This window comes from Ammospiza caudacuta, chromosome 1 (assembly GCF_027887145.1).
Source record: "Ammospiza caudacuta isolate bAmmCau1 chromosome 1, bAmmCau1.pri, whole genome shotgun sequence".
NCBI lineage: Eukaryota > Metazoa > Chordata > Aves > Passeriformes > Passerellidae > Ammospiza > Ammospiza caudacuta.
Genome location: NC_080593.1, coordinates 156,511,822 through 156,528,037, shown reverse-complemented (window position 1 = coordinate 156,528,037; position 16,216 = coordinate 156,511,822). Strand labels below are relative to the sequence as shown.

The 16,216-nt window shown below is 52.6% G+C and overlaps 1 protein-coding gene and 1 pseudogene across 1 annotated transcript; one reads left to right on the top strand and one right to left on the bottom strand.

Moving 5' to 3' along the window:
• Window positions 1–382: 382 nt before the first annotated feature.
• Window positions 383–3,289, bottom strand: LOC131564079 (GPI-linked NAD(P)(+)--arginine ADP-ribosyltransferase 1-like; annotated as a pseudogene).
• Window positions 3,290–10,222: 6,933 nt separating this feature from the next.
• On the top strand, window positions 10,223–13,417 carry LOC131565715 (NAD(P)(+)--arginine ADP-ribosyltransferase 2-like). The gene is made up of 3 exons (XM_058816750.1): window positions 10,223–10,318; window positions 11,769–12,543; window positions 13,191–13,417. The coding sequence occupies exons 2-3, from the start codon at window positions 11,803–11,805 to the stop codon at window positions 13,281–13,283; spliced, it is 834 nt and encodes a 277-aa protein (XP_058672733.1). The 5' UTR covers window positions 10,223–10,318; window positions 11,769–11,802; the 3' UTR covers window positions 13,284–13,417.
• Window positions 13,418–16,216: the final 2,799 nt, after the last annotated feature.

Here is a 16,216-nt window from a genome sequence, read left to right as displayed (position 1 = left end):
AATTTCTGATAAACATTTGATATGCCAGGAGAGCAAGGATCAAGTTTTTGATACATGTTTTATACAGCAGATGAGCAAGTGGCAATTTATTGATGCATCAGGTGAGGCAGCCCCCCTCATGCTGGTCCTGCTGCCCTGGCATTGCTCCCTTGCTGGGCAGCTCTCGGAGGGCCTTCCCCTGGATGGACGCCTTGTTACAGTGACCATGGTGGCCATGGTGGCAATCATGGCCACAGTGGTCACAGTCGACAAAGTGACCAGAGTGGCCATAATGGTCTCAGTAACCATGGTGGCCTCATTTCTCTGGGGGTCCTGGTGGCCTTTGTGACCATGATGACCACAGTGGCCCCCAGGACCACAGTGACCTTTCTGGCCTCGTGGCTTAGAGGGTTCCAATGGCCACTGCCATGGCCACGGTGGCCAGGAGAAGACCCCCAAGGTGGGGGGAGTTCCTGGGGAGGCTCCCACCTGTGGGGACAAAGAGAGGGGTCAGGGAGATCATGGGGTGGGAGGGTCAGAGGGGCATCAGGAGGGCCATGGCGGGAGGGACAGAGGTGGTGGGGGACCCTGAGGGTGTGGTGTCAGAGAGGGCCATAACAAGGCCCATTTCGCCACTACCCAGCCATATACCATATACCTTGTCCCCCCAGCCCCAGCACTGGATATCCCTGTCCCCCTCACCTGGCACTGGGTGTCCCCAACCCTGGTGTCCAAACAATGCTGTCCCTGAACTTGTCCCCAGCTTTGGGTGTCCTGCCTCCCAGCCACAGTGTGTGTCCCTGTCCCCTCCAGGTCATGGGTGTCCACAGCACTGTGTGTCCTTGTCCCCAACCCTCACTGAGTGTCCCCATGCCCCCAGGTTGTTCCCAAGATGTCACCTCGCAGCCACTCGCAGTTGTAATTGCTGGAGTTCCCGGTGGAGCAAAGCTCAATCTGCACCTTCTTCCCTTCCCTGGTGACTTTGGTGACCACAAAGGTCTTGAAGGGCGGGATCAGCACCTCCTTCTCACTTTGATTGAAGAAGAATTTCTGGATGTCGGCGCCGTGGCACGTGTGCACCTCAAACATTGTGTCTGTCCCATAATGCTGGGCCACCGTTCTGTCCGGCGACGAAAAAGTGAATTGACTGAAGCCGACTTTCTCGCCAAGTGTCACATTGAACTGGTCTGTCCTCACCCCACGGAACACATCGAGACATTTATTAGGGCATCTCAGCCTCTGGAGGGCCTGGGTCAGCAGGAAATGCAGCGTTTTGAAGTGGAAGTTGTACCGGCATTCCTGGCAGGAGCGTCCAGCTGTGCGCAGGGCTTCATTGAACTCCCTATACACATCCTTCATTTTGTAGGCCATGAGGGCGAAGGCCTGGGCTGGAGACAGAGGGGATGAAGAGGAGCCCCGCTTCTGCTACTCGGCCATGGCCTTCACCCAGGCCTGGGAAAACTCCTTGTTCTCTGAGTTCTTGAACTCAGAGTCATTGAGGGCTGGCAAGGCCTCAGTCATGGCAGGGCCACAGTTGAGGTACTGGTCATCAAAGGAGTTCTGGGCCATGTCCAGGGGCACTACCTTGATGGCCGCAGTGGCCACGGTCATTGCCAGCAGTGCCAGGGTGTGAGCCAGGGGGGCCCTGGAGAAGAGAGGCCACAGTGGCCAGTGTGGGACACTGTGGGACACAGAGGGGACACAGAGGACAGGTGGACACGGGGGGACACAGGGGATGCTGAGGGACATAGGGGGACATGGGGAGGCTTCTCTGGGGAGGGACTGGAGAGGGACAGGGGTGTCAGCCCAGGGACGAGGGCAGCCCTGGCCAGGAGACCCCTGGAGATGTCCTGGGACCCTGATCCCAAATCCTGGGATCACTCCTCGATGCTCCAGTGTCCTCCAGTTGCCCCAGAGACCTTAATTCCACTCCCAGAGTTTTGAGCAATTCCCCTGGTGTCCCCTCAGCCCCCCCAGGACCCCAACCCAAATCTGGGGTCACCTGACACCCTATTTGTCCCTCTCAGTCCACCCCCAGACCCCAATCCCATTCCAAGTCTGGTGTCCCTTTTGGGAGTGTTGGAAACGATACACCCCAGGACCCCAACCCAAATGCAGGGATCACCCCCTGCCCCCTGCAGTGTCCTTTAGCCCTCCCATGGCCCAGTCACACCTCCAGTTCCCCTCTGCTGTACCCCAGAGCCCTGTGAACCCCAGTCCCATGTCCCCCAGTGTCCCCCAGCTTCCGCCAGGATTCCAAACCCTCATCACATTCTCCCCCAGGGTCCCCCCAGTAACCCCCAGGGCCCCAGGCCCATGTCAATGTCCCCTCTCCCTCCCTCCAAGTGTCCCCTGGAGTCCCCCCAGCTCCTGATACCAAAATCAGCCAGAGCGAACTCCCTGAAGGAACTGCAGGTATCAAAAAGCCAGAATTCTTTCTCAGCTGGCACTCACTACAGATCTCTCCTGGTCCTGCAGGTCAGGGGGGACTTTGACAAGGGGTATTCATCCACCACAATTACAAATATTCATTAGAAGGGGCTTCTTAGATAATGCAGATCCATCACTTTCTCTGGAAATAATTTGCATGGTTCTGCCTCTTTCTGGAAGTCCTTTTTTTGGTACTGGATGGTCACCCAAAGGGGTTTCTGGGTGTGGTTTTCACTGAATGCCCCAATATGCCAGATGACCTTTCCTGCAACTTCTGCTTTTTGCAGGCACTGCTCCTTCTTTGGTCCAGAAGTTGCGAAAGACCCTCACTGGAGCTCCTTTATCTCTTTCTCCAGGAATTATTCCATCCACATTCATCTTGGGTATCCACACTTCTCACTCCTTTTCTTGCTTTTGCCCGTGTATTGCAAAAAATACCCACCACTCTGTGCCTCGAACCAGGTATCGCACACCTTCAGGAACACGTCCCGACACTGCCCGTTCTGAGCATCCCTCAGTGTGGCCACAGCGTCGGTCAGCAGGAAATGCAGCGTTTTGAAGTGGAAGTTGTCTCAATATTCCTGGCTGGAACCCCCAGCCACAAGCACGGCCTCACTGAACATGCTGGACAGATTATATGTTGCAAAGGCCATGATGGCAGTGGCCTGGTCTGGAGACAGAGGGGACTCAGGGGGCCCTGATTCTGCACCTTGGCTGCAGCCTTTACCCAAACCTCAGCAAACTTCTTGTTCTGCTCAAACTCAGAGCGGTTGAGGGCCGGCAATGCTGCCTTCATGGCAGGGCCACAGCCTCGGTACTGGTCATCAAAGTAGTCTTGGGCCATGTCCAGGGGGATCACATTGACAGCCGTGGTGGCCATGGCCATTGCCAGCAGTGCCAGGGTCTGAGCCAGGGGGGCCATGGAGAGGAAAGGCCACAAGGACCAGGGTGGGACACTGGGGGACACAGAGGGGACACAGAGGGGACATGGGGAGGATTCCTTAATGAGGGACTGGGCAGGGGAGTGGGGTCAGCCCAGAGGGAAGGGAGGCACTCCTGGCCTGCAGACCCCTAGGCATGTCTGGGGTCCCTGATCCCAAATCCTGGGGTTACTTACGCCTCTCCAACATCTCCCACCCCCCTGGGGACCCAATCCCAATCCCACTACATGGCCCAGGACTCCTTCAATGACCAGTACTGGGGCTGCGGCCCTGCCATTATCGCGGCATTGCCGGACCTCAGCCACTCTGAGTTCCAGGTGAATCCTCTCTTCACCCAGACTTGGGTGAAGGTTGAGGCTGAATGGCACAAGCAGGGCTCTCCTGTGTCCCCTTTGTCCCCTCTGGCATCCCCAGGCCATTGCTGTCAAGATGTCCACAACAAAGGACATTTACAAGCACTTCCACGCAGCCGTGATTGTGGCCGGGCGCTTCAGCCAGGAATATCGGAAAAACTTCCACTTCAAAACGCCACATTTACTGCTGACCCAGGCACTGGTGACACTGAGGCATGCTCAGAATGGGCAGTGTCACCTCATGTTCCGGGTGTGCATGATGTCCAGTTCCTGGCACAGTGTGGCCAGAAGTTTCATTTTGGTCAATTCAAATTCTATTAAATTATTCTGTCAAATCAAATCTATTAAATGATTCTATCAAAACAACTCCATTAAATAATTCTACCAAAATGATTCCATGAAGATTCTTATAGAGCCAGACAACAGTGACAATTCCTAAGCAGGGCTCCTTGTCACTCCCCATACCAACACTTGTGGGAACGTCTCTTTCTCGCACCATTGAGGAGGACTGCTGGGGAGCATCCCCTTCCTGAGGGAGGAACTTCACACATATTTCATTCCAAGTATGAACAGAGGAGAAGAATTTCTGTCTGAGAGGGGACTGGGCATTGCCAGGGTCAGGTGATGGATGGCCATTCCCAGGTCTAGTACTTCAGCCTCAGTTGTCAATTTGGGGCTGGGGGTTAAGGCTGGTTTTTAGCTCAAATTGGCACCATGCCCTGCCTGGCTGGTGGTGACCTGCTGGATCAGATCTGGGGAATGACCTGAGGGTGCTGCTGGGTGACCAATGGAGCTGGCCATATGGCCTGGGGCCAGGTGGGATTTGGAGGACACTCAGATAAGTGAGGCCAGGAAGTCAGATAGTGATCGTGTCCCTATCCCTGCCCAGTGAGGCACATCAGGAGTGTTGTGCCCAACTCTGTCCAGAGCCATTTCCAGCTATGCTCATGGCTGTGTTGACCTCTTCCCAGGTCTATTTCTAGTTCTGTCCAGTGCCATGTCCAGCTCTGCGCAGTGCCATGTCTAGTTCAGCCCAGTGCCATGTCCAGTTCTCCTCAGTGTCATGTGCAGCTCTGCCCAGTGCTCTTGCCCATTCTGGGCTCCTCAGAACAGGAAAGACCTGGAGATCCTGGAAGGCAGCATGGATGATGACAGGACTGGAGCATTTCTGTCACAAAATGACAAATACCAGAGAGAATGGATATCTTCCCTTCCCCTGAAGGTGCTGGACAGAGCCTGAAGACAAACTGGCAGAAATGATAAAAGGAGGGAGAGGTGAGCACACAAGATGAAAATCACAGCTAGAACCCATGGAGAAACAGATAAAGGGAATTCCAGTGGGGTTTTGGCAAGTTCTGTAACAGGAAACAACAGCATCTGTGCAAAGAAATTGTTCCAGGAACAGTCCCTTTGGTGTCACAGTATTTGGTGAAAAAGAGCCCCAGAAGCCCCATTTTTATGACTCTCCAGGACAATAAAAGACCTGTAGGAGGAGGTGGAACAATGGAAATGATTTACAGGAAAAGTACAGTTTCTGTATTAGATAAGTGACACATTTTAATGAATATTTATAAATATGGTGGATAAATACCCCATGGCAAAGTCCCCCCTGATGTGCAGGACCAGGAGAGATCCGCTGGGAGTCAGAGCTGATTAAGAATTCAGATTTCTGCTATCTCCATTTCCATCAGGGAGCTTCACTTCGGCCGATATTGGTATTGTGGTGGGGGGACTCATGGGGGACTCTGTGGGGCACACGGGAGTGAGGGATTGGCATTGCGGACATGGGTGGACACTGGGGGAATCACAAGTCTGGGATTGGGGTAATGGGGGGCGGTGGGGGAAAATGAGGGGGGACACAGGATGATGTGGGCGGATTGGGGTCATGGGGGTGCTGGCAGACACTTTGGGGCAGAGGGTGATGCCTGGATTTGGGTTGATGTCCTGGGGTGACACCAAAGAAATTGGAGAAGGCGAGTGGAGTCTGGGGATGGGCCAAGGATGACACTGGGGGGCTCAGGGAGTGACCCCAGGGTTTGGGTTGGGATTCTGCCGGGGCTGAGGGGACTTGAATTCATGGGAGTAGGATTTAGGTTATGGGGGGGGCCATGATACTGTGGGATTGGGATTGAGGTCCCCACGGGGCTGGGGGACATTGGGGAGGCATAAGTAACCCAAAGATTTGGGCTCAGGGACCCTGAACATGTCCAGGGGTCTGCTGGCCAGGAGTGCCTCCCTTCCCCCTGACCCCACACCTCTGCTGACCCCACTCCCCTGTCCATTCCTTCCTTAAGGAACCCTCCCCATGTCTCCCCCATGTCCCTTCTGTGTCCTCCAGTGTCCACACTGGTCCCTGCAGCCTCTCCTCTCCATGGCCCCCCTGGCTACAACCCTGGCACTGCTGGCATTGGCCATGGCCCCCACAGCTGTCAATGTGATCCCCCTGGACATGGCCCCCGACTCCTTTGATGACAAGTACCGCCGCTGTGGCCCTGCCATGACCGTGGCATTGCCGGCCCTCAACCGCTCTGAGTTTGAGCAGAACAAGAAGTTTGCTGAGGTTTGGGTAAAGGCTGCACCTGAGTGGCAGAGGCCGGGACCCCCTGAGTCCCCTTTGTCTCCAGACCATAACAATGCAACCATGGCCTTCACAATGGATGGCCTCCACAGCATGTTCAATGATACCATGCGTGTGGTCGGGCATTCCCAACAGGAATATTGAGACAACTTCCACTTCAAAATGTTGCATTTCCTGCTGACCAATGCCCTGGCAAGAGCGAGGTACAGTCTGCAAGGGCTGTGTTATGATGTGTCACAGAAAGTGTGTGGGGTCCAGTTCAAAGCACAGGGCTAAAGTTTGAGGCAAGGTCATCTGGAGATATTTGATCACTCAGTGAAATGACCCCCAGAAACCCCATTGTTATGACCCTCCAGGACAATAAAAAGTATTTCCTACAACAGGCAGAGCCATGCCAATTATTTACCGGAAATGTGCTGGTTTTGTATTAGCTAAGAAGCCCATTTGAATGAATATGTATAATTATAACAGATGGATTCTGTGTGGCAAAGTCCTTTCTGCTGTGCAGCACCAGGAGAATTCATGGTCCTTCATGGCCCCTCATGGCCCCTTCATACACCAGTGTAATCCCTGACTCCTCTCTGACCCTCCTCAACCCCCTCACCTTCATGAACCACTCATCCCCCTTTTTTTCCTCACAGGTGGGAGCATCCCCAGGGCCCCCTACCACCTCAGAGGGCTCCTCCTGGCCACTACAGCCCTGGCAGTGGCCACCAGGATTGTCTGAGACATGAGGTAAGGAAGGTCACTGTGGTCTCCACAATCACAAAGGCACAATGACATCCAGAGAAAAGAGGCAACCAAAGCTACCAAGGCCACCACGGCCATTTTGCCTGGGTGGAATTAAGAAAAAAAGAGGAAGAGAAGACAAAAAAAAACCCCTACCAACTCCCCACCACCCAACATTTCAATAACTGCCCCACACTTCTTTGCCTATTCATTAATTTGCATTCTCTCCCAAATCCTGTGAATTCCCACATATTCACGATTTAAACCCAACAAACTCTATTTCCACATCCTAATTAACTCAACCTAGAAAGGAATAAGAGGAATGTTTCTTTACAAATAGATTGTGTGAGTCTGGTGGTTGATAAGGCCTGGGACTTGTAGAGAAGGAAGTGACTGGAGAAGCTATCAGTTTCAGAAAATGTTCTTCATTGACATGGACTACGGCTCAGACAAGGTCCTGCCAAATTCCTGAATTTCAAGAAGAAGAACTTCTTGAAGTGACCATAGTGGTCATAATAGCCTCAGAACTCCAAGAATTTCAAGAAGAAAGAAATAAAAGGCTTATGAATAATGATCTCCCTGCCCAGGGTGAAGTTAAAGCTCATTTTAATGGTCATGTGTCAGTGTTACAGAAGGGCGGGGTGCGTAGTAAGGGGAACATTCAGTAGATGGATTGGGAAGTGTGCACCTTCTGAATGCTTCAGTCAATGGGGAAGGGGGAGTGGGAGATATGGCCAGGAAAGCTCCCCCTGGACCCCACTGCTGTGAGCCCACCAGTGTCATTCCTGTGCCCACCAGCCCCACAACCCCACTCCCAGTCCCATGTCCCTTCCCCTTTAGTGTCACCCCTGCCCCTCTGCAGTTCACCAGCCCAAACCCTGGGAACAATCTCTGATCTCCCCAGTGTCCCCTCAGTGCCCCGCCACCCCCTGTGCCAATCCCAGTCCTGTGTTTACCCTTCAATTTTCCCCCCAGTGCTCCCCTCATCCTCAATCCTACTCCCAATCCTCTGCAAACCACTTGTGACAGTGGGCTATTTACAAACCCCAACTGAATCCCTAAAGCCACTCCCTCAGCCCCCACTGTCCTCCACAGCCCCCTCCCAGACCCCAGTTCCACTCCCAGTCCCTTGATCCTGTTGGTGTCACCCCAGTACCCCAACCCAAATCGAGAGGTCACTCCCTGCCCCCACAGCATCCCCCTGGAGCCCCCATGGCCCCACCATGCAATCCCAGTCCCATGTCCCTGCCTCAATACAACCCCATTGTCCTAAAGCCCCTGAATCCAAAATTGGCCGGAGTGAACTCCCTGATGGAACTGGAGGTATCAGAAAGCCGGAATTCTTGATCAACTTGGACTCACAGCAGATTTCTCCTGGTCCTGAACATCAGGTGGGACTTTGCCATAGGGTATTTATCCACCACTTTTATAAATATTCCTTGGAAGGGATATCTTAGCTAATGCAGATGCATCACTTTCTCTGGAAATAATTTGCATGGTTCTGTCTCTTTTTGGAAAGTCCTTTTATGGTACTGGAGGGTCACCCAAAGGGGTTTCTGGGTGTGGTCTTCACTGAGTGCCCCAATATGCCAGATGACCATTCCTGCAACTTCTGCTTTTTGCAGGCGCTGCTCCTTCTGTACTCAAGAACTTGCAAAAGACCCTCATTGGAGTTCCTTTACCTGTTGCTCCATGGATTCCATCCATGTTCATCCTCTGTATCCACACTTTTACCGCCTTTCATTGCTTTTCCACATTCATTTTAAGCTCAATCCCACGTCTTTAAAGGAAACTTTCTATTCTTTTGTTGCTCACGCCCTATTACCCTAATCCCACTGTCCCATGTTCCTCCAGTTCCACCCAGTCCCCGCCGCTCACTGAGTTGCTGCCACACCTCAGATACCATTTGGGGCCCCCTATCAGATGACATCCCTGTAGGCATCTTAAGCCTGGGGATGATCTCTTGGGGGTGTGCGTGGGTGGCTTCCTTGACCTTGTTGGTGTTGCAGGAGAAGTCCTGGAGCCCAAAAAAAGGATCCACCAACACCAGGAGATAACCTGAGCCCATCTTGGCATGGTAGCTCAGAAAAGCCATTTGCCAGTAATCTCCAGGAGTGTTTCCTCTTTTGGTGATGTCTGGAGGCGATGGTTTTGAATTCACAGGGTTCTTTTGAAACCATATCAGGCATTGCTCTGTAACAGACCTGACAATTTTTTTCAACAGACACTGAGGATCTGAGGCCACGGACCAATCCCCATGGCATTGATTCCCCAGAGATTTGCTGGTGCTTTTCTCCTTCACAAATTGCAGCATCTGCTAGGGAGAGCCTGATCTGCTTATTGGGAGTTACCTCTCACCTACACATCCAGCCACCCTCTTTATTGTGGGCTTTTGGATAAGCAGCCAATTTTCAATCTGCCCAACTCTATCCAGGCCTGACCTCAGGCAGTGAAATTCTTTCCTCAGGAATTAACACCAGGATGCTTTGTTGCAGAACCTCTCATGCAGCTTTAATGCAAGTCTATTTCCCACAGAGGTTTTTCAACCCCCAAGCTGGTGTACCCTGGATTGTAGTACAACCAATTCTTTGGGCAACTGGATGATATCAAGGAGGGATAATAATTCTTGTTTAAATTTAAGGGGAGATTCCTATATTGTTAATTGACATTTTCCCTTCCATATGACTCCATGGGCATGAGCAATGCTCAAAGCATATGTAGCGAGTTCCTACATTTGCATGGGACCTTGAGAGTGGGACTCAGGATCTGGGCTGTGAGCAATAAGAGAGGGAATGAAACTTATATCCGTTAATAGTTCTAGATAGAGCTTAATGATGAATGGGCAAAAGCATTGAAAGGAGGTTGAAATGTGGATACGCAGGATGAACGTGGAAGAATCCATGGAGAAACAGATAAAGAAACTCCAGTGAGGGTCTTTCGCAACTTCTGGACCAAAGAAGGAGCAGTGCCTGCAAAAAGCAGAAGTTGCAGGAAAGGTCATCTGGCATATTGGGGCACTCAGTGAAAACCACACCCAGAAACCCCTTTGGGTGACCATCCAGTACCATAAAAAGACTTCCAGAAAGAGGCAGAACCATGCAAATTATTTCCAGCGAAAGTGATGTACCTGCATTATCTAAGAAGCCCCTTCTTATGAATATTTATAATTAGGATGGATAAATACCCCATGGCAAAGTCCCCCCTGAGCTGCAGGACCAGGACCAGATCTGATCTGAGTTCGAGCTGATAAAGAATTCCGGCTTTCTTATATCTCCATTTCCACCAGGGAGTTCACTCCAGCCAATTCGGTATCAGGGGCTGGGGGGACACTGGGGATATTTGTGGGAGGGACATGGGACTGGTATTGTGGAGTGGGACCATGGCGGGCTGCAGGGGGATGTTGTGGGGGTAGGAGGTGAACCACAGATTTGGTTTGGAGTCCTGGAGTGACATGAAATGGGTAATGGGAATGGGAGTATGTTTTGGGTCTGGGATAGGGACCTGGGGGACACTGGGGCCAGTGAGGGAGGGACTTTAGGAATTTGGGTGAAATCTCAGAGTGACCTGGGGTCATAAGAAGGTGGCAGAGGATTGGAAGCAGGCTTGAGTTCCTGCGCAGCACTGGGGGGACAATGGAAGGTTAAACACAGGACTTGGATTGGGACAGGGGAGTTGGTGGGACACTGGGGGGACACTGAGGATGCCAGGCATTTTCCACAGGGTTTGGGCTTGGGTGACAGTGTGGGTGAACTGAGACGAGACTGATTGTAGGGTTGTGGGGCTGATGGACACATGGATGACACTGAGGGGGACACAGCAGTGGGGTCCAGGGAGGGCATCGTTGGAGTGGAATTGGGATTCTGGGGAGCACTGCTGGTGGGACAGGGAGTGACCCCAGAATTTGATATAATTTCCTGGGGTTCTAGGAGGACACTGTGTGTGGAGGACGTTGGGTTATGGCAGTGGGATTGTTGTCCTGGGGGTCTAAGGGGAGTTCAAGAATGACTGGGGTGACGTGAGATGGGTAATGGGACTTGGAGTGGGATGTGGATCTGGGAGAGGGACCTGGGGGACACCCTTGGGGGGAGGGGTGGAGGGGAAAGCATAAGTGACTTTTGGAATTTGGGTGAAGTCCTGCAAGGACCCTGGCTCACAAGAGGTCTAAAGAGCTGTGGGAACAGGATCGAGGTCCAGGAGAGTACTGGGGGGGACAACAAAAGGGTAAGAACAAGACTGGATTTGGGATGGGCGGCTGGTGGGGCACTGAGGGGACACTGGGGATGTCGGGGATTGTTCCCAGGGTTTGGGCTAGAGTGACACAAAGGAGGGAACTGATATGGGACACAGAATAGGGTTGTGGGTCTGGTGAGCACAGGGAGGACACTGTGGGGGACACAGCAGTGGGGTCCAGGAGGGGCACTGTCAGAATGGGATTGGGGTCCTGGGGGGCACTGCTAGGGGGACAGGGAGTGACCCCAGAATTTGGATCAAGTTCCTCGGGTTTTAGAAGGACACTAAGGGTTGAGGACATGGGACCTTGGGAGTGGGAATGGGGTTCTATCTTGAGGGGAGTCCAGGAATGACTCCAGGATTTGTGAGCAGCATTCCAGGATGTTTCCAGGGGTCTTCTAGCCAAAGCTGACCCCCTGTTTCTCAGCTGACCCCACTTCCCCTCCTCGGCACCTCATAGATGAACTTTTTCCATGTGTTACTTTGTGCCCTAAGTGTCCCCTCAGTGTGTCCCTCTTTGTCCTCCAGTGTCCCACACTGCTTGTGGTGGCCTGTCCCTAGCATGGCCCTCCTGGCTCAAACTCTGACACTGCTGGCAATGGCTGTGGCCACCATGGCCATCAAGGTGGTGCCCCTGGACATGGCCCGGGACTCGTTCGATGACCGGTATGAGGGCTGTGACCCTGCCATGCACGCAATGTTGCCAGACCTCTACAGCTTTGAGCGCCAGATGAATCATCTCTTTGCCTGGGGCTGGTATCAGGCTGAAGCTGAGTGGCGCAAGCGGGGCTCTCTTGTGTCCCCTCTGCCGTCCAACTGGCACGCCATTGCTCTCATGGCCTACACATCGCCACAGGTGTACAAGGAGTTCAACACGGCGGTGCGCACAGGCGGGCACTCCCGTCAGGAGTACTTGAAGCACTTCCACTTCAAAATGTTGCATTTCCTACTGACTGATGCCTTGGTGACACTGAGGCAGGCTCAGAACTGGCAGTGTCGCCGCGTGTTCCGGGGCGTGCGTGATGTTCATTTTCAGGCACAGCAAGGCAAGAGGGTCCGGTTCGGTCAGTTCACATCAACGTCACTGAGCAAAGGGATTGCTCTGGAATTTGGGGCAGACACAATTTTCGAAGTGCAGACATGCCATGGCGCGGACATCCGTCAGTTCTCCATGTATCCAGAGGAGGAGGAGGTGCTGATCCCACCATATGAGACCTTCACAGTCACCCAAGTCATCTGGGATGGGAGGAGGACATGGATCTGGCTCCGCTCTGCTGGGATCTTCAGCAAATACAACTGTGAGGTCAGTGAGATGACAGCACAGGGGACAACCAGGGGGGATGCAGACACCCACTGTGGGCATGGGGACACCCATGATAAGGCACAGGGAACAATGACACTCACTGGGCGTGGGGGACAGGGACAACGCACTGTGTGTTGGGGGAGAAGGACACCCAGTGTTGGTGACATCAAATTTGGGGCCCCCATTATGGACACAAGGACAAGAACATCCATGGCAGGGCACAGGGATGGGGATTCACACTTTGGGGAGGGACAGGGACAGGAACACTCCTGCCAGGGGAGGGCAGAATCTGGGCCACGCTTGTACTGAACCTGTCCCACTCCACCAAAACAGTTTTGTTGGGATGGGCCCCATGTGATGGATGTAGGTGGGCAATGATCCCCCACAGCACTCCCTAAACCCCTGTCACCCCCTGTCACCCCCCCATTCCACCCTTTGACTACCCCTGACCCCTGTCATCCCTAAGCCCACCATGACCCCACTGATCTATCTACCCTTTGTACCTCTACCCCCTCACCCATGACATCCCTGTCACATGTCACCTCACGGCCCCTATCTCTCCTGCCACCCTTAACCCCCCATTTTGGCTATTCCTGACCCCCTCACTCCCCATATGATCTCCCATTTTACCCCTCTTTGTTCCCCAGGTGGGAGGGTCCCCACAGCACCTTGTCACCTCCGAGGGTTCCTCCTGGCCATCACACACCTGGCATGGGCCACTGGGATCTTCTGAGCTCTAGGCCACCAAGATCACTGAGGTCACTGTGGTCCCTGTAGTGACCACAGCCACCATGATCACCAAGACTCCCTCAGCCACAAGGCTGCCACAGCCACTGTGATCACTGTGCACACCAAGGCCATTGTGCAAAGCAATTCTAATAAATAATTCAATCATAAAAATTCCATTAAATAAATCTGACAAAGCCAGCAAAAAGTGACAATTCCTAAGCCGGGCTCAATGTCACTCCCCACACCAACACCCATGGAAACATCTCTTTCTCTCAGCCTCGAGGAGAATCTTTGGGGAGCATCCCCTTCCCAAAGGAGGAACCTCACACACATTTCATTTCCATCTGGAACAGGGAATAGGAATCTGTCTGAGAGGGGGCTGGACATTCTCAGGGCCAGCTGATAGATCGCCAGGCTCAGCTCTGGTGCTTCATTCTCAGTTGTCCATTTGAGGTTGGTGATTTGGGCTGGTTTTAGCCCAATTCAGCACCCAAATCAGCACAAAAGCCCTCTCAATGCTGCCCTGATGGCAACAAATGGGACATTGTCTTTTGAGCACATTCCAGATAAGGCATCCTGCCACATTCTGCAGTTCAGGGGGATCTTAAAGGCTGGAAATTGCAAGGTTCAAGAAGGCAGGGACAGGAGGTCCCTGGGGAGGGACAGTCCTCAGTCCACATTCCTGGCAGGGGGGACCTGCTGGATCAGCTCTGGAGAAGGACTTGGGGGTGCTGGTGGGAGACTAGTGGAGATAGCTGTGTTTCTTGGGACCAGGAGGGATACAGGGGTACCAGGAAGAGCAGGGCCAGGAGGTGAGGGAGTGACTGTGCCCCTCTGCCCTGCCCATTAAGGCATATCTGGCATGCCGTGTTCAGTTCTGTCCCATGCTCTGTCCAGCCCTGCCCAGTGCTGTGTCCTGTTCTGTCCTGATCTGGGCCCAATCCTGGTCTCAGCGATGACTCTGCCTGAGATGGGAGGTTGGGCCAGGGGCCCAATCTGGGTCCTTCCAGCCTGACCCATTCTGGGATTTGGGGATTCTGGCAGTTGCGGTTCAGGAATTGTCCACAGGACGGCAGCAGCGAGTGTGAGAATTCAGTGGCACTGTGCAGTTCTGGGTGCCAACAGCAGGCGGCAGCACGAGCTGCTGGCACTGCTGCGGGCACAAGCGCCTGCCCCGCCCCATCCCGGCCCTGGGGGCTCTGCAATGGTTTGGGATGGAGCGACCTTAAAGCCTGTCCGGTGCCAGCCCTGCCATGGGCAGGGACATCTTCCCCTGGGAGAGGCTGCTTCAGGGCCCGCAGAGCCTGGCCTTGAATACTTCCAGGAGTGGGGCAACCAGAGCTTTGTTATAGATGGGTATCATGATGATTGGCTCTCACAATTAAGGGATGAATATTGCTTGTATGTTAAGAGAAGTTTTGTCAATTTATGGTTATCTTGTGGTGGTTTGTTTTTCAGACACCCTTTGCTCTTCCCATAGTCCCGTTTCCCCCTCTGTATTGTTGCCACCAGATGGCCCTGGTAGTCAGGGTTGTCAGGGTCATGTGGAGGGAGGGCGTGTACCTGTGGCCCTTGCATGGGGTGACTGGGAAAGGACCAAGCCTGTGTCTGGGGAGAAGCGGCATGGCAAAACCTCACCTCCAATCAGACTGCAGGAAGGTCTCCGCCAATGGACAGCAAGGAAAAATCAACTGGCAGACTTTGGGAGGGGCCAGGCATACAGAAGGAAAATTTTTTATATGTATTACTACTTATGAATATGTATTTGGCTGATGCAACACCAGGGGTATAAAGGACAGAGCCACCATTTTGTGGATGAGACTCTGGTTGCAGCTGAGCATACGACTTATGATTCAAGTGGATAATTTTTGCTATCTACCTTTTGAGCAGAAAAATTCACCTTGCCAGAGGTTTACTTGCACAAGGGAGACAGAAGAGCCCTGTAACTTTATTCATGAACAAAGGAAGAGGCCATGGGGAATTTCCCCATGGGGCGTCTCAAGTTGCTGTATGATGCAGCTTCCTTTTTATCCCAATTTCCTGGCCATATCTCCCTCTCCCTTTCCTCATTGGCAGAGGTATTCAGAAGGTGCAGACTTCCCAATCCAGCCAGCACGTTCCCCTTGCTATGCACCCCACCCTTCCGTAACTCATGACCATTAAAATGAGCTTTAATTTCACCCTGGGTGGGGAGACTAAAATTCATAAACCTGTTAAGTCTTTGCTCTTCCTGAAGTTCAGGAATTCAGCAAGACCTTGGCTGAGCAGCAGTCTGTGTCAATGAAGAACATTTGCTGAAACTGATAGTTTCTCTGGTAACTTCCTTATCTACAAGTTCCTGGCTCTATCAACTACCAGATTTGCACAATCGGTTTGTAAAGACACTTTCCTCTTATTCCCTTCAGAGCTGAATGAATTGTGGTGTGGAAATAGAGTTTTCTGGGGATTAAATCCTGAATATGTGGGAAAGCACAGAATTTGGGATAGAATGCAAATGAATTAATTTCCAAAGAAGTAAAGGACAGTCAGGGAGATGTTCAGGGAGAGAGGGGGTGGGGAAGATTTTTGGTTTTCCTCTTCTCTTCCTCTACACTTCTCATTTTTCCCCCTTTTCCTCCAGGGAAAATGGCAGTGGTGGCCTTGGTGGCCACATTTTTCTGGGGGTCATGGTGGCCATGGTGATCATGGAGATCATGGTGACTGTGAGAAATAACTGCTCACTTTAAAAATTTAAAGGTTTATTAGACCTCAACAGCACAATAAAGGGACTGAATAGGGAAAACCAGGCAGCACTGGGGGTGTGGTCGACTGCCAGTGGGTCATCCACAAAATGGCGTCTTCACCTTTCATATCCCCAGTGTTGCATCAGCCAAACCTGGCCCTCCCAAAGGTTGCCATTCAAACCTTATTCACTCTCCGTTGGTACAGACCTTCTTGTAACTTG